The 18,575-nt window shown below is 35.1% G+C and overlaps 4 protein-coding genes across 5 annotated transcripts; 3 read left to right on the forward strand and 1 right to left on the reverse strand.

Annotated features, from left to right (window-relative positions):
- The first annotated feature begins 415 nt into the window (after positions 1–415).
- Positions 416–10,408, forward strand: LOC126761241 (uncharacterized). The gene is made up of 5 exons (XM_050477238.1): positions 416–512; positions 3,452–3,524; positions 6,273–6,362; positions 9,321–9,347; positions 9,466–10,408. The coding sequence occupies exons 2-5, from the start codon at positions 3,476–3,478 to the stop codon at positions 10,209–10,211; spliced, it is 912 nt and encodes a 303-aa protein (XP_050333195.1). The 5' UTR covers positions 416–512; positions 3,452–3,475; the 3' UTR covers positions 10,212–10,408.
- Positions 10,409–11,131: 723 nt separating this feature from the next.
- Positions 11,132–13,044, forward strand: LOC126763627 (kelch domain-containing protein 4). Its single transcript, XM_050481317.1, has 4 exons — positions 11,132–11,350; positions 11,414–11,719; positions 11,776–12,196; positions 12,275–13,044. Exons 1-4 carry the CDS (start codon positions 11,237–11,239, stop codon positions 12,970–12,972), a joined length of 1,539 nt encoding a protein of 512 aa, XP_050337274.1. The 5' UTR covers positions 11,132–11,236; the 3' UTR covers positions 12,973–13,044.
- On the reverse strand, positions 13,005–14,056 carry LOC126763628 (phosphomannomutase). Its single transcript, XM_050481318.1, has one exon. It carries the CDS (start codon positions 13,891–13,893, stop codon positions 13,120–13,122), a length of 774 nt encoding a protein of 257 aa, XP_050337275.1. The 5' UTR covers positions 13,894–14,056; the 3' UTR covers positions 13,005–13,119.
- A 261-nt stretch (positions 14,057–14,317) lies between these two features.
- On the forward strand, positions 14,318–18,129 carry LOC126763625 (melanotransferrin). 2 transcript variants are annotated; one of them, XM_050481314.1, is made up of 9 exons: positions 14,318–14,374; positions 14,433–14,511; positions 14,730–15,163; positions 15,222–15,355; positions 15,419–15,579; positions 15,643–16,172; positions 16,275–16,439; positions 16,501–17,167; positions 17,225–18,129. In XM_050481314.1, exons 2-9 carry the CDS (start codon positions 14,454–14,456, stop codon positions 17,617–17,619), a joined length of 2,544 nt encoding a protein of 847 aa, XP_050337271.1. In that variant the 5' UTR covers positions 14,318–14,374; positions 14,433–14,453; the 3' UTR covers positions 17,620–18,129. The 2 variants fall into 2 exon arrangements, with proteins under 2 accessions (XP_050337271.1, XP_050337270.1); XM_050481313.1 differs by lacking the exon at positions 14,318–14,374 and having other exon boundaries at positions 14,383–14,511.
- Positions 18,130–18,575: the final 446 nt, after the last annotated feature.

An 18,575-nucleotide genomic window follows, 5' to 3' on the forward strand; every position in this document is an offset into this window, starting at 1 on the left:
CAGAGAATATTTTTAAGATATTACACTTAACGAAAATGCAAAAAAAAAAATTAATTTTTTGAAAATTTTGACTACCCCTAACCCCTTAAGATATTGTCCATAAATTAAAGCCACATTGATTGGTCTGTACTGTGGGTTCATCCAATCGGTCCAAAAATACTACTATCTTATAATTATGCGAAAGTTGTACCCCGCTATGCCAGAAGAAATACTTACATTTTTCGTTTTCTGCTTTTTACAGTTCCAAAGCTAGCGAATATTTTATTTGAAAATTTGATTGAAAAAGCGAAAAGCGATTCACCAAATTCCAGTAAATTTTTTTCAAATCGATTTACAAAATAGAGCCCTAGATAACAAAATTGATTTCCACAGAATATAAATAATTTTAATTTTTTACTTTTTTTTTATTGTTTTAGACCGCACTACATTGGGCTGCCAAGCATGGTAACCAGGACGTGGTTAAATTAATAGCGGGCACACACAAAGCGGACGTGGATGCGAGATCGGTTTGTGTTAACTTAACTGCTTATTTGTACTCTACCATACTAGTTATTTAAAACTTATTTAAATTTCAAACTAATAACGGAAATATTATTTTCTATTTCAAATTTATGCAAATATCCTGATCACCTGATCATCATTTACAGAATGGCGTAAGTAAAAACAAAATAATTTCAAATATTTATTAAATAATTAATAACAATATTTTATACTGTAATTGTTGTAATTACATTTATAGAAAATTTCCGAAGCTTAATATGGAAAAGTTGTAAGCTGGAATATTTGAGATAGCAGTTAATGATAGTTAAAGTTAGTTATTTAAGTTATGACTGTTCTGAAAGAGTTTTGAGGTGATAGTTGAAAATTCCCTGGTTAACCATAAAATACCAAATTATGAAGAAATTGTGAAAAATTTGGTGGCAGATTCTGTGAGCTAATATGGAAAAATTGGTCGATCTCCGCTAATATGTGTATAGATTTCCGGATAATTTAGAAAATTATTGTGAGGAGACAGGAGAGTCCTTCCAATAGTGTCTAAAAATTATGAATGGAAGTTATCAATGTTGATGGAATCGTCACATCATGGCAGATTACTGCTGGTCCTTAAAGATTGTCGACTGGAAAATTATAAAAGAAAGGACACATGAAAAGGCTTTCATTAAAATGTAACAAATACTACTGTGAGCAAAAAGTAGTAAAACTTTTAAATTTCACTCGAAATACCATTCCTCGAAATATTTTTTTCGTATGTTGGCATGACTATCAGTGCAATCTATACCAAATGTCACATCAAAATAATTATTAGTATTTGGTATACGCCTGACTTTCTGAAGTACATAAAGTGTATATGGCGATTTTTACGATGAATGAAAATATTCAACAAAGGAGTTCATTAAATTTTGTGTGCGGCAACAAATTTCTGGTGCCGAAACGTTCATAATGTTGGTAAAGGCCTTCGGTGATAATTGTTTGTCGCGAGTAAGTTTTTTTGATTGGTTCAAATTATTCAAGAGGATCAGGAATGCGTTGACGATGAAACACGCTCAGGACGGCCACCAGCATCAACTGATGATCAACAAGTCAATAAAATAAAGGAATTGGTGCTTGAGAATCGACGTTTAACAGTCAGAGATCTTACTGAAATCGTTGGAATATCGGAAGGATCAGTGAAAACCATTTTAAAAGATCATTTGGGCCTAAGAAAAGTGAAAACACGATTGGTTCCAAAATCACTCTATTTTTTCGAAAAACAGCGTCGCGTTAAAGTCTGTGAAACAATGTCTTTCGACTACCAGGATGTCATGAAAGGTATTATTACTGGCGACGAGACTTGGATCTATGCTTATGGCACGGACACAGACGATTAATCGGCCGAATATCGTGGCAAAGGTGAGCCGAAGCCGAAAAAACAGGTCAAAAATCAAGGTAATGTTGACAGTTTTCTTCGATTATCGAGGTGTGGTGCACTGCTAACTCTTTTCGAGCGGCTAAACTGTCAACAAGGAATACTATTTCAGTGTTATGCGTCGTTTGCGCGAAACTATTCCTAAAAAAGGCCAGAGTTATGGGCCGACAACTCTTGATTTTGATACCACGATAATGCACCATCGCAAATATTCTACCATTAACGTGCTGCAAACACCGTATTCGCCTGATTTAGCTCCGTGGGGCTTGTGGCTATTCAGCAAACTCAGACGACCGCCCTGAGAAAGCGTTTTGAGTCAATAGAAGGCATTAGTCGTGAATCGCTACGCTCAGCGAAAGCTATTCCCGAAATTGATTTTAACAACTGTTTCGAAGGGTTGAAAAAACGTTGACACAAGTGTATTGGGGGCAAGGAGGATAACTTTGAGCGGGACGACATAGATTTTGAAGAATAAATTCAGAATTTTAAAATTATGAACAAAGTCTCACTACTATTTTTTGCTCATAGTAGTATATCCATAAAAGGGCTTATATCCAGGGCAACAAAACCACTGTAGACTAGTATAATTATTGTAGAATATATGTTAATATACACAATCGCACTTTCAATATGATTTTCCTGCATTACCATATTTCTTCAAAATTATCGGGAACAAAGGTAGTCGCGTTCATATTGAAGCCAATATGTCTTACACTGACGCATGAACACGAATTCATGCAGAATGAAGTCACATTTTATTAATACGAAATACATTGAGTTATTTGTACAATTTTAAAATGCGCGAAATTGGCAGAGTTTGTTCAATTGGAATGTTGCGCCTGCCAGTCACTTTCCTCTTTGTTTCAACGCCAAATGTGACACAAGCTGTTCGCTCATATCCACACGAAACGGCAGGATGTTACCACAACCCTTTTCTATGCGTATGCCTACCACCTCCCAGGAGGCGCAGGAGAAAAAACGTATCATACTCTTTTCGATACGCAACCTAGTCTCAATTGTCATGTTTGTATGTGTGCCACTTGTAAAATTTCGTATTCGCTGTGTGATTGAAAAGAACGCAAGTCGTGTAACAGATTTCGAATTGCTACAACAAATGAAATGAATCGAAATGAAATGAAATGTTACACAACAGCGGTCGAGACAATGTCAATTTCGGCGAGATTTTAAAATGCAGCAAACTTGATTGACAATTTCTTTTCGAAGACATGTCGCAAAAGCAAACAAACTTACATATATACATATATCTATACACCTATGCATAAGCGTTATGTTTATTTCTATCTATGTATGTATGTATGTATATGTTGCCAATTTGTATCGCTTTTCAAAAATTTATTTCGGTTGACTTGAAATTTGTTAGGATTTTAATTTGGTGTATTTACATGCATACATACATATGTATGTGTGTGTACACGTGTTTTTGGTTGTTTCAGTAGTTGTAATTTTAAGCCTTTCATTATTTAAAATAGCTTGTGGTTTTTAATTGTGCTTTTTATTTTCACTTTTTTCATTCATCCCCTTTAGGGTTATACTCCTTTACACATTTCAATGCAGTTCGGAAGGGCTGATGTTTTTGAGTTACTCGTCAATGTTTACAGTAAGTTTATCACAGTTTCTTAATTAAAAGCTTGACTAACATTTATAGTATATTATTATTATGTATAACAGTATACATTTACAACGTATTTGTCTCATAACTCAAAATAGATTAAGTCGAATTAAGCTACATGCCTTAACAGGTCAATTGAAAACACCAAAATTTATTTTTTTTTTGCAAAATTCGTTTTTTTGCAAAATTCGTTTTTTAATTCAATATAGTTTCCTTCAAGGGTGATACACTGATTATATCGAACCTCCAACTTTTCGAAACTATTTTTGTAATACGATTTGTCCTTTGCTTCAAAATAGACTTAATTTTCGGCGAACACCCTTCATTCGACGAAAATTTCTTACCAGCGAGCATTCTTTTGAGATCTGAGAACAGGAAATAGTCGCTGTGGACCAGATCTCGAGAATATGGTGAATTCGAAGTCCAATTCAGAGATTTTTGCCATCGTTTTCGCTGACTTCTGACACTGTACAATGCCTTGCACTTACTTTTTCTTCAAATGCGACTGTTTTACGGCTATTTCGTGCTTCAAACGGTCCAATAACGCCATGTAATAGTCGTTGTTGCGGGTCCTTCCTTCTTAAAGATAACCAATAAGAATTATTCCATGCGAATCCCAAAATACGGAGGCCATAAACTTTCCAGCCGACCTTTGTGTTTTTACATGCTTTGGAGCGGATGCAACGTGTTAATCGAATGACTGTCTATTGAACTTCGGAGTGAAATGATGGAATCATGTTTCATCCATTATCACGTAGGCCAAAAATGTTGGATTATTACGCTTGAACATCTTCAAATACTGCTCCAAATCATCAACTCGTCGTTATTTTTGGGTTAAAGTGAGCTCGCGCGGCACCCACTTTGAACAGAGCTTTCTCATACCCACATTTGGGTATCCAGTGGGTTCATCGTCTTTTGTGCTCATTTCACCACGTCTGAACTTAGCATACCAATCCTTGATGACTGATTTTCATAGGGCATTGTCCGGAAACTCGTCATCCTGCAAAGCTTTTGTTTAAACCGTATTTTCCCCTTCAAAAAGTAATATTTTCCGCGAAATTTCTTTTTATCAAAAATTGCTTCACTCAAAACGATTTAATTCACATCGAAGGTTAGCTAACTAAAAATCTAGTAGCGCCATCTCTGTCAGGCCGGTCACTTTTCAAATGACCTGTTATTATTTTTTAAATTTGGGATTACTATTTATCATCTATATTTCATCATAAGTTATTATTTATGCTTCCAGCTTCGAATCGGTCGCACAGTTTTAATCATATTGTCGGTTAAGTACCTACATTGTGCATCTTTGTACCATCCAACCTAAGAATGGTTCTAAGTTATTTAAAAAAAATGTGTTGACGTATTATTTTTAAGATCATGAGGCTTTTATAAATCGACGAAGTGTAATAGGCTTACCAAAAATTTGTTAAGGCCACTAATATAAATCCCATGGCCCCTTTGGCCAGGTCCCTGAAAGTGTAACTACCACAATGTTTCAACCTCTGGCAAGTGTGTCAAAAACTGAACAGTTGGGACGAAAGTATCTAGATGATTCCACTTCGCCTTCTCCACACAGCTTCAGCAAATTGCTTCCGACAAGTTTTGTAATCTTATCGCATGTACCCATTGGACAGAGTTCAGTGAGAGCAAGAGCAAGTGGTCAGGGATAGCGAATGAAAACCGCGGAATACCAACTCGTTGCTCATAAAATTGGAGTAAAGTTTCTAGCAAACTCATCGACTTTACAGTTCCCAGTGATTCCGCTGTAAACTGTTGAAATAAAGTTTTTTTTTTAAGAAAATATGGTATAATATTCTTTGACATAATCTCCATGGAGTAATGCATTTGTTGTAATGTTACTGCAACAATTCAATATCGGATTGGTGCTATGAGGCTTTTTTTTTTTGAGTCTGAGAAGGATTACATAAAATCAGGTCTGATCTGTACATCGGATCGAACATCTCTTACTTTAAACCTTCAGCTCTCCAAACCATCGATATAATAACAACCTATACTTCATATAAAAAAGAATAATTAAAGAAACAGAGAAGATTAAGAGCGAGCACTCGTAGACATAATACATTATAATTAATTTCAAGAATGTCACAAATTTTACATTCAACAACGAATTACTAAAATCGTTATGTATTTGAAGTAATACGAGATACCGTTCAAACGTACGTCTAAGGTCACATACTTAAACCGATATCCATGATTGGTTATTACTCGCAAACAAACGGTGGCCTCATGTCGGCATTCTGCTTTTATCGTCTTTATTAATATTTGTCAGTTATCTGACCGCCCTGCCACACTTCTGCCCTTATTGTCGCGTTGCTGGAAATTCTTTTAATTGCCCAATTATAAGTTCAATATTTGCTCAGTAATCGACTGTGATTTTCGGTGATCATTCAATCATATCAGTTATAGATACGACAGAATGTAGTAGAAACACACGAGTGTTTTAAGTGATATTAGGCGGAAGTTCGTATGTGAGGCGATGGAAGCAACAATGGCATTAAAATTCGGTTATTGACAGTTTAACGAATTTATTAGATAATTTAGACTTTTGGGCGGCACTTTCAAACGTTTAACCATTTACCCAAGTAGTCGAAGTGATAAGCGCTAAAGCGATAAAGACCGCTCTCCCCCCAAACAATTTCGAACTCGATTAACAAACATACATACAATTAAAGCGATAACAACTTTGTTTGTTTTGTCGAAAAAATTTCATTACAGAGGCCAATCGGGATCTAACGGACTGGAGCGGCAACAAACCGTTGGATTACAGCAAACAAAGCACCAGCGTCTCACCGTCAACCTTCAGCAGTGAGTACTACAATGATTACTATGTGCATGAAATTGAACCCAACAACAATAACAACAACTGGGCGCGCACGCTTTTGAAAGGTGCCAGCGGCAGCAGTGTACGCAACAAAAAATATATACCGAAAGCCTACGCGACAATATCGCCGAACAGTAAGGCTGCCACTGTCTCGCGTGCCCAATCGCTTATGACCGGCACAGCGCCCACTTCACGTCGTCGTCCGAAAAAAGCGTTGGCCGCATCTCTTTTCTCACCGGAACAAGATCTTTTAGAGCCATGTGAAATGCTGTCGCCACCCACTTCACCGCTCAGTCTTCAGCTAAATAAAAGCAATAACAATAATAACATTAAATCGCCTGGTACTCCAGAGCGTCGTCCGAGCGCTGAGGGTGGCGCTTCGATAACTAGTGGTGGAAGTGGTAAAAGTGGCAATAGTGGCGGCAGTGGCAGTGGTAGCGGCGGTGCAACACCACAATCTACGGAAAAAAATCAAAAAGCTACAAAAAAAGGCACCACGCCACGGCGTAAGGAGAGTTTCTTTCGTAAAACTTTGCGTGCTGCCGTCGCTGGCACCCAAACTACCAACAAGCCTGTAACTAATCAGCTGCTTGCGGAGTAAAACCACTACATTACTCGTACACCCGGCTTATGACTATTGTGGCATTTACAAATATTTTAGTTGCTCTTAAACAATCACTATTATTTTCATTTTTTTTAGCTAAATTTTATTTTCAACCGATTTGTGGACATTTTTAATTTTATTATTTTAATTTTATGCAAGCAATTTTATTTCACTTAACTAACCTAACATTTTATTCTAACCCAAATTTTTTTTCGGAGGATTGTAACCGCTTATGTATTTATTCTTATTTTTATTTTAATTTATTTTTTTCTTGCTCGCATGATTTTTAATTGCAATTTTATTACTTACACCTACATAACTAAACATTGTTACTAAATAATATATCTCTATATACATACAATAACAATAATAATACACTTTACTTATGTAGTAAACAAAGCTTTGACGGCCTTTTTAGTAATTTAATTTTTTTACTTTTTAGCATTATATTATTTTTTTTATATAAAAAAATCCTATATGCGTCTATATAATTAATATTTTTTTTTTTACATTTCTTACAAAATTTGCAATTATTCTCAGTTAGAAAATTCAGTACTTTTGAAAGTAAATAAAATTTTTAAAGTAAAATTTATTCTGAATTTTTAATCCGGTTATGGTTTTTTTTTAGACCCGTATTGTTTTAAATGTTAATTCAATTGTTTTTTTTATTTTTTTTTAATTTTTTTTATTTTTTTATATTTTTTTAATTTTTTATTTTATTTTTTTGTAAAAGAACACTTAAAAAGGTCTGTTGGAATACTTCTGAATATGTGTAAAAAATCATAATTTTTATTTATTATTATTATATTTTTATTAATATTAAAAATGTTGCTTTATTAAAAAAAAATCTCATACCAAAGCAGGTTCTGAAATAAGTCATATTTTAGGGTTAGCAAACGTATAAAGGATTTCATACAATCACAGTAGCCTTAAAAAATTAAATTTAGTTTTTTATTAAACTTAATTTTTTTTATTTTTTTTTATTTTATATATTTTAATTTGTATTTTTAATAAATTAGCTTCACAGCACAAAACAAATATTTGAATGCATTATTTATAAAACATGATCATCACTTACTTCACACAAACACAGGCACATAAACTTGCGTGTACTTTCAAATATAATATAATAAATTTATTTTTCATTCCTCATGCACGCACTCAAAGCGGATAATGCTGAGATCGACGGCATACTATTAAACGCGCAAATCGCATGGTGTCTGTATAATGCCGCAAGTAAACAACTAACTATCATTTCTATGTACCCAAGAAAACAAAAACAACGTTTAAAGCATCACATTTGTTTTTAAAAAACGTAACGCCCACATTGCCGATTTGCCTTTAGTAAATAAAAAAACAAAAACATTTGCATCCTATATGTGCTCATTTGTGTTCAGGAAAATGGCGTTCATCTATCCATAACGGCCTGCGCAAACCATTTACCCATTAAACAACAACAACTAAATTGTTTCTGAACCATTTCTAATATTACAAATATATTGTATTGTCGTCGCCTCAATCTTATATAGAAATTCAAGCGATGCGTCAACATGTGATCGAAGGTGGCAGCGTCGCTGGCGGCACCTTTAACTCCTGGAGGCAAGTTGAACCTAGCGCAACCAAGCCTAGTCGGCGTAAAAGAGTTCAAGATTTATTTGAGCAAGCGATTGATGCAAGCGCTGACTAACGAAGCTCCAACAATTGCATTCCTTAATTTGTCAAATATTTTTCGTTTGTTTGATCTTTTGACGTTTTGTGATGCGTTTTTTATTTTGACACTTAAATTTTCATTCTTTGCTACGTGTTCCATGTTTGTGGCATTTGTTTTAATAAAATATATTTTGCACAAATTCTTAGTTACTTAGTTTTAGACACTAAAATTTGTTTTTGTATTTATTTTCTTAAATTACATAATATTTTGTACATACATATGTATCTATTTAAATTTATTTAGTTTTAGTAGCGCGTTGCTTTAATTTATGCAGTAGATATTGTAGACACTCTATTATCTGGTACTCGCTTTGCGTTCGGAAAACCTATTTTGTAGTATTTCTCTGACGGTAAGTCTTTTTTATTCTTTTTTTCTTGTAACTTTTGCACGCAGTTTTTACTTTTATTTCTTTACTTCACTTTACTTTGCACTTTTAATTCACTTTACTTTGCATTAAACATCTTTTTCTGGAGCACTCCGTCATAAGTATGTATGTATGTATTAAGACTCGACATTTGCATTTTCATTCGCATATTCTTCACTTGGAAATGTAGATCTTTTGTGTTTTTTTTTTTCAAATTGTATAAATTCAACTAAAATATCGCATTTTTCTTCGAATCCTTACAGAAATCAAGGCAAAGAAAAAAACTACAGGTGAGCTCAAATATTTAGGCGGACAACATCTCAACTAAAATCTACTTATTTAATTTTCTATTTAATATCAAATTTTTTTGTTTCCCTATAACTAACCTCTGCTTGTATTTATTAACAGCGGAAAAAGATTCCGGATTCCTTCGGATTGGTTCTTTGAATGTCCGAGTGAAGAAGACAACCGAAGCATTCAGCAACTTCTTGGGAGTGGGAAATGGGCACACACTCTCCCAAGCGGGAGCAGCAAGTCGCCATCACCAGCGGTCTCACCAACACCGTCTGCAAAGTCATCGTCATCATCCTGCCGCTGGTATGACACGGAATCCGATGACGATGAAGACCAAACCCTTAGGCACTGATACGATTAGCAGCAAATCTAGTAATAAAAGTAATAACAAAAAGCATAATATAGGCTCACGGGCTAGCGTTCCGGTCAACATGAATAGTTTACAGAGGAAATTTGAGAAATTACATAAATCATGGGGTTCAGCTGACAATATACAACATCATGTTGAAGATGAACAAGATGACAGAGAAATGATGCCACCTCCAAAAACCATCGATACGCTTGTAAAAAAGAGGCAAAAAACCATGACAACACCGGCAATGCGCTCATCGGTGCCATCGTCGCTTGTAACAGATTCACCACGTGATTCCATTTCATCATCGAATTCCAGTACGAATCTAATAGCTGGCTACAGCAGTATGCCAACAACGCCAAATCAAAAACGTGCACCGCTTGGTCGCGTTCCATCAGATACACTAGTGGATTCGGACTCGGATTGTGCTTATGGTTTCGATTCGAGTTGGTCGAGAAATGGTCGGACTTCGGCGAGCAGTGGAAGTTTGCAAGTTCCACAATATTGAAATCTATGTAAATATGTATGTAGGTGATATTGGAAATAAGCGGAACTATAAAGCCTATTATTACTTATGCTCTGTGTATATGTGTAATATGATTAAATTATATGCTTGTATACTACTTAAATGTATTGCTATTTAAAGCCATGAAAAATACAAAATCTGTATAACATAAATAAATATTTTTATAAACAGTTTTTAAATGTTGGAATTTCACTTGAGTGTGTTGAGACGTGGACCTCTGGCAGTCCTCATACCAATCAATCGTAGCTAATTTATAGCTTGTAACACTTTTTATACCTGAGGAGGAGGAGAAAATAAGTTACAAAAGTAAAAACAGACTTGTTCAATTTTTACCAACTATTTTATCAGTTCAGACTCTTAGTAACGTCTGTATGTAAATTTTAAATTAGTTTTTGATAGGTTGATTGCTGTTGGACAAGCATAAATAAACAGCGACATCTGTGGACAATTTGATATTGGCTTGTGACTTTGCTAAATCCACTCAAAGGCATTTCAGAGAACGTATATCACTTTTTATTTACGTTCTCTGGTACAAACAAAAAAGTTTTGGGGTCAGTGTAATAAAGAAAACGTTAAAACAAAAATACTTTTTGGTATAAAATAAATAAAAGATCATAATAAAATAATTTTTATTTTTCATAACCATGAAGAGTTTCAAAAGACGTGACACATTGATATTGATCTTTTATTTTTTTTTTTAATTTTGCAACTAAAATTTTTTTACAAAAACTTTACAAACTCATTCTTTTAATAAAATAACGATGAAAACCAGTAATTAAATTCAAAATATTTTACAATAAAGTAGTTTCCAAAAAGTAAAGCAAATCCACAGCAAATAAATTTATTTCCTAATTTTTCTATGGCTCTGTGCATACCTGCGGTGTTATTTAAAGAATGCGTTAAAAAGCAACACTGCAACATACACGTGCAACCGGTGTTTTATTTATAAAATTTTGCAATAGACTTTAACTAAATTACATTAAACATTTTAATTTATTTTATTAATCATGGGTAAGAAGGATAAGAATAAGAAGAAAGGTAAAGGTGCTGAAAAGACGGCTATGAAAACGGATAAGAAATTGGCAGCCAAACAAAAGCGTATGTTGGAGAAGCTTGGTGAGGTATGTTATTATAAATAGTAAACAATTGTAATAGATACATCATCTCACAATAACAATTTTTAGACTGATATAGCAGAGGTGGTAGCTAAATTAGAGGCTGAGGAAACACGGCGTAAAACCGTGACGGAAGAGATTTGTCCACCACCAACGCCACGTTCGAATTTCACTTTGGTCGCTCATCCCGAAAAAGATGAGCTCATACTTTTTGGAGGAGAATTTTATAATGGTCAACGGGTTTGTGTTTACAATGATTTGTTTTTCTATAATATTGCGAAAAATGAATGGAAGCAAGTGCAATCACCAGCAGGACCAGCACCACGTAGCGGTCATCAAATGATCGCTGTAGCGACGGATGGCGGCCAATTATGGGTATTTTTTTAAGTATTCTCCTTTACGCATTCTAAAAAAACTTCCATTTTTTAAAGATGTTCGGTGGAGAGCATGCCAGTCCGTCGCAGCTGCAATTTTATCATTATAAAGATCTTTGGGTGATGCGTATGAAAACGCGTACATGGGAAAAAGTGAATGCACCAAATGGACCGAGCGCCCGTAGCGGACATAGAATGGTTGCAAACAAAAAACGTCTATTTATTTTTGGAGGCTTCCACGATAATAATCAGTCTTACCGATACTTTAACGACGTACACATCTTTTCGTTGGAATCATATGTTTGGTTGAAAGTCGACGTAAGTGGTGCCCTTGTACCGGCACCGCGTTCCGGTTGCTGTATGGCTGCTTGTCCCGATGGCAAAGTGCTTATATGGGGTGGTTATTCAAAGGCAGCAATTAAGAAAGATGCAGACCGTGGTGTAGTACATACAGATATGTTTTCACTTGTGCCTGATAGTAAGTTTTTTCTTGTCAACTTTTGGTAAATACAGTTATGGTCTCATTTTTCAAACACTTAAAAAATTTTTATTGCAGAGGCCAATCCTGATAAATTTAAATGGGTCACAGTAAAACCTGGTGGTTATAGGCCCCTGCCACGGAGTAGTGTTAGTTGTACGACTGCTCCTAATGGTAAGTCGTATTGTTTTGGTGGTGTCATGGACATTGATGAAGATGAGGAAGATATAAAAGGACAGTTCGGAGAGGAGCTTTTGTCATTGGATTTAGCTACGCAAACCTGGCGATTATTGGAAATAGCTAAAAAGGAAAAGAACATTAACAAGAAAAACCAAGAAGCAACGGCGCAGGATGTCGAAATGGAAGTGGCTACAAACTCTGCTGAGACAACAAGTACAGATGGCGTATTTACCGTTACAGTGGCAGGACCCAGTATAAGTAGCAACGCGTCTTTACCGAAAGTACCCAGTTTGTTCCCAAATAGACGACCGAAGAATGTGCCTTCACCCCGCATGAACTCTGGTTTATGCGTATCGAAAGGTGTGCTATACGTATATGGTGGGCTTTACGAGGAAGATAACAAACAATACACATTCAACGATTTCTATGCTTTGGATTTGCATAAATTGGATGAATGGAAATCTATCATTCCCAACGATATGAACGCACATGAATGGGTTGACAGTGAAAGTAGCGATTCGGATGAGAATGAGGATGATAGCTCTGAAAGTGATAGTAACAGTGATGACGATGACGCGGGAATGGAAACTGATTAATTGTTAATTACAATAATTAATAAACTCAGATATTACATAGATTTTCGTCTTTGTAAGTCTTTTAGAAAAATACTTGGCTATATATTTATTATTAACGATTCTTATTAAATGTTAAAAGAGCAAGCAAGGAAAGACATAAAATGCAATTTAAGGATTGGAAAGTTGCAGCAATTCTGTAAGTATACGGCGCGTGTCATCAGGCGTGGCGACTTTATGCGATATCACGCGTGGGTCAATAAAAATTTCGTAATCGTTGCCGCCGGGTTCAGTCTTATCACCGAAAAAGTGTATTTCTTTAAATTTGTAATTGGCCTCAATATATCGCAGAGAATATGTTTTATCCCAACCTTTTGGAAACACGTCAAAACTGATTTGGCCACCAATACTGTATTGTAGATCAACATCTACGAATTCTTTTTGAAGTATTTTAATCATTTCTTCACGCACAGGATGTTTTTTCTCGTATTCGACGAACATGTTTCGCTCCGAACGCGTACATTGTCTACCCATTGGACATACATTCATCATACCATTTCTGAATTCTATGAAAGTACCACGCTTAATTGGCAAATCCAGTTCAGACAAATAACGTAGTACAAAATTAATAAACCGTTTCAAAGTGGGTTCGCCAAGGTGTTGTATTATGTTTTGTTTTCCAGCTTCTTTCCCATGATCAATTTGCACTAAGCCATTTTCAGGGAAGAGAAAATCAAATTCCTCAAGTATTTTTTTACCATTCAATTGTTCAAACATTTTTTCCAAATCTGAACCGCCAACAGTTGCAATATTTGCCCGTGGCTTCACTTTTGAGTACAGGAATGCTTCGAATTCTGGTTGAATATTGCTGCGTGGATGGGTTAGTGTACCATCCACATCAAAAAGCAATAAGAGCTCATCTCTTTGTAAATTTGCTGTAGACATTTTACACAAGGAATGATTTGATGGCACAATACTGAGGTAACAAGATGTAAAATGTTAAAACCAGATGAAATTGTTAAAAACAATGGATGTTGGATTCCAATACTTGATTATTTAAAGAAAATCCACGTATCCAATTGGGCGAACTGATAACCGGCCATCAGCTGATACCAATTATTAGGGTTGCCATAATTAAATTAAAATTGTAGTAAAATAAATGGTAGACAACCAAGTAACGGTACTAATTACATAATTAAATAAAAAAGAATAACTAGTATTTGCACGAATTTAAATATAGTATATGTAAATGATGAAAATTTGTATACAGCTTATAGCAAACTAAATAGTTTAATAAAGTCCATACAGATGACCTTTTGAAGCTGTACCTAAACATGCACTAAATTTTTCTTGAGTTGACGTTCGCTGTCATTATTTCACTTTGCTATTTGCTTTGGCACTGCCGCCATTCTAAACATTTTGTTGGGTGTGTCATTTCATTAATTGCTGTAAACAAAAATTTTATCTTTTAATTTTTATTGCAGAGTACTAAAACCTACCTCAAAATGTTGCGAATATGTTTACTAAGCATATTTATATACCTATTACAAGGAAGGGATATAGGTAAGATCAAAAGAACATGCGATGCGAAAGTTGCTTAGTTTTGATGAGGAAGAAAACATGACGCATTCAGAAAGCAACAATTGATGGGGCGTTGCTTAACTTAATAATGTTTTATTATTAAAAGTAGTGATATTAATATAACATTTAAGTTCATAGTAATTTATATTATTTGTATTAAAATTGTCCGAAAGTCACATTTGATTTACTTTCATTCACAGATGCACAACATCACTATGAATATGAGCGACAAGTTAAAAACATAATTTGGTGCACCAAATCACTTGAAGAACAATATAAATGTCAAAACCTCACCGTTGCTATTGAACGGGATCGAGCTTTATTTGATGATGCTTATTTGAATCTCACATGTTTTTTGGGTTATAGTGCGGATGAATGCATACATCATATTGATCATGAGAAAGCACACGTAACAACACTTGATGCGGGTGATGTTTTTACAGCTGGCAGATATAATTCTTTAGTACCTATAATGCAAGAGAAGTTTGCCGGAGGACTTGCAAATTATCACGCTGTCGCTGTTGTCAAAAAGGACACTTTGCAAGATGTTTACAGTTTAAGAGATTTGCGAAACAAACGTGCCTGCTTCCCGTGGGTTGGTAGCATGGCCGGCTGGATTGTGCCTATATATACGGTAATTATAATTACCATTTTTTTTTTGATATTTCGCTAATATACTTTCTTATATGCAGTTGCAACGTGAGGGTGGCATGGAAGTAGTTGACTGTAACAATCAAGTCAAAACCGCTGCCAATTATTTTAATAATTCTTGCGCCGTGTACTCATTGATCAACAAATACAATCCGATTGGAGATAATTCTGATAAGTAAATGTTAAAAAAAATTTCCCTTCACACGTTTGTATAATTTTAAATATTTTTTGTCCACAGACTATGTACGCTGTGCACAGGTAAAATACCTGGTGGTAGATGTTCTGCGAAAGATCCTTACTTTGGCTACGATGGTGCATTCCGTTGTCTCCTCGAGGCTGGTGAAGTGGCTTTTCTGCGAGACTCAACAGTCACGGAAATGCTGCAAACTAACGAATTCAGTAAGCTGGCTACAATATAAATTCTTAAATTTTTTTAAATCGATTCCTTCTTCCAAAATAAAGGTAGTTTATCACCTGATCGCTTTGAACTGCTTTGTCGTGATGGTCGAAGGGTGCCTGTCAGCGAATACCGCCAATGCAACTGGGGCGTTATCCCCTCCGATGCAGTCGTCACTTCCTCTGCACGAAATTCATTCGAACGAAAGAAATTCCAGCAATTTTTAAGACGTATAATTGAACTTTACTCAGATGCTCTGCGTGAAGAAGCGAATGAGCAAAATAAACGTTTAAATGGGGAAGCAGGAAATAATTTCAATTATAATGGAAATAATAAAGATCAATACGGTAACACTTACGGAGTAAATAGCAATAATCCGTATAATTCAAATAATCCATACGACACATCGAATACATACAACCGAAACCCTTATGATAATTATGATGGGGGTAATAGCGGTTTTCGCAATGATCGTTTGGATTCAAGTTTCACAACGGATCGCAATTATCCGGAAGGTACGAACGAAACCATTCTATATGAGAAATTCCGAATATTCGAGTCACGTCGTCATGGCAAAGCAAACCTTATGTTTCAGGTGAGTACTGTGAACGTTTTTAAAATAATTTAATGACTTTAAACCTATAAATACATTTTCAAATTTAAATTTTTTTATTTATTGTCAATGCTCAAATTACAGGATTCTGCACGATCGCTAATATTAATTCCAGAAGATGATCAATCATTTAGCAAACATTTGCAAGACACAACCACTTACATTTACGGCATACGTGATTGTCCAGTACCTAGTATGACACTGTGCGTAACATCCGATCCAGAGCTGGAGAAATGTATTAAAATGAAGGTAGGTTTCTTTTGATTTTATTAAAATTTTACTTGATTAACGTACATCTTTATTTCCTTAGATTGCTTTAAAAGCGCAAATATTAAAACCTGAATTGATATGCAAAAAGGAGCATTCGCACATTAATTGCATGCAATGGATCCAATCCGGAAAAGCTGATATCGCCGTATTTGATGCTGGTGATGTATATACTGGTGGTTTGAATTATGACTTGATTCCTTTTATGTCTGAAGTTTACAATTTGGGCGAACCGGAGTATTATGTTGTAGCCGTCGCAAAGGAAGAAGATCCGGACACTGAACTGACATATCTAAAGGGCAAGTACACATGTCACACAGGCATTAACACCGCTGCTGGCTGGACCTATCCAATGGCCTTCCTCATATCGAACGGTTGGATACGCCCATACGGTTGCGATTCAATACGTGCTGCTGCTGAATACTTCACGAAGTCGTGTATACCTGGCGCTATCAGTAATGAATATAACACTGGGGTACCCTACGACAGCATGTGTGATCTCTGTCATGGCACTAGCTATCGTTATTGTAGACGTGATGCATCTGAAGATTACTATGGTCATACGGGTGCATTCCGTTGTTTAGTGGAGGGCGGCGGACATGTAGCGTTTATGAAGCATACCACTGTTATGGAAAGTACGGGTGGCAAACGTAAAGAGTGGTGGGCGCGAAACACACTCAACGATGATTTTGAATTACTTTGTACCGATGGTAAGCTACAACAAAGAAATTTGTTTTAACTCTAATTAAACACATAAATTATTGCAGGTACTCGCGCTGAGTTGCATGATTATAAAAAATGTAATTTGGGTAAGGTTAAGGCAAACGCGATTGTAACGCGTGGTGGTGTCAACTACAATGACACCCAAATTAATGCATATATTAATTTATTAACCTACGCCCAACAACTGTACGGTCGCAAAAATACCGATACGTTTAGCTTCAGTATGTTCTCTTCCCCGATGGGCTTTTACGATCTAATCTTCCAAGACGCCACACGCCAACTACGTGTTATACCACCTAATCAACGTCGCTACGATATCTACTTGGGCAGCAACTTTATGCGTGCCCGACGTATCACTGATTGTTATGCTGGTGCAGCGCAATTAATGGTTTCCATACCGCTTTTCATTATGGTATGTGCTTTTCTGTTAGGATTTTGAGAAGCAAATTATTCCATCTATACTTTAGGTATTTAAAAAGAATTACTATTTTTTAAACAATATTACTAAAATAATTCCAAAATAGTTCAAAAATTGACACTTATAAAAACAAATACCTTAGGTTAAGTATAAAGAAGGTATGACTTGTTAAAGCAGCACTCATACAAAAAATGTGTGCTTTCACGTTTATATATCATAATTTCTACAAAACAATGTACGCAGTGCATTTTGCAACATAAGCACAAAGGTAGATTATTTTACATCTACACACTTATGTATCTCAAATGAGCAAATTGTTGTCCATATGTATTCTCGAATAGTTCGTAATCAAAATATTTATACATTGATAATTAGTGCCTTATATTGAAACATTCCGTCCAAATTTTTTTAATTAAAAATCCGTCCAACTTTTTTATATTTATAACGAAATATATACACAACATATATGGTTAAAGTAACTATAACCAATGCAAATATATGATATAATAAAGAAATATTCTTTTGTAAAGATTTCTCAAATATTTATTTTCACCACCTCAAATACCTTGTCTACCTTCTGAGAATGTCTGTTGGAAAGTGTGTGGAAAGTGTAAAATAGAAAACTGTTCCTTCTTGTAAAAAACATTTTACTTGTTTTTTTTCATATTATTGTTCCAACCCATCAATTTCATATTTTATATGTATAGGACAAATGGAGTTGAATGCGGTTTCTTATACAATCTGTAAATACACAGAAGCAATAATGTATTTATTGTTGTAGCAGTATAAACAATTATCAAATCTTACCGGTAAGTGTTAGTAAATAGCATTTACAAGACAATCCTTGGCCAAACCCATCCGCCTTATGTAGATCTGACTGTTGTGTGAATGAGATTTTTTCCACAATTTTATTTTTGCTTCATTAGGCAAAAATTATGAAATGATTTAATATGTAAAATTTTCCCAACTTTAGATAA

This window comes from Bactrocera neohumeralis, chromosome 6 (assembly GCF_024586455.1).
Source record: "Bactrocera neohumeralis isolate Rockhampton chromosome 6, APGP_CSIRO_Bneo_wtdbg2-racon-allhic-juicebox.fasta_v2, whole genome shotgun sequence".
Classification (NCBI taxonomy): domain Eukaryota; kingdom Metazoa; phylum Arthropoda; class Insecta; order Diptera; family Tephritidae; genus Bactrocera; species Bactrocera neohumeralis.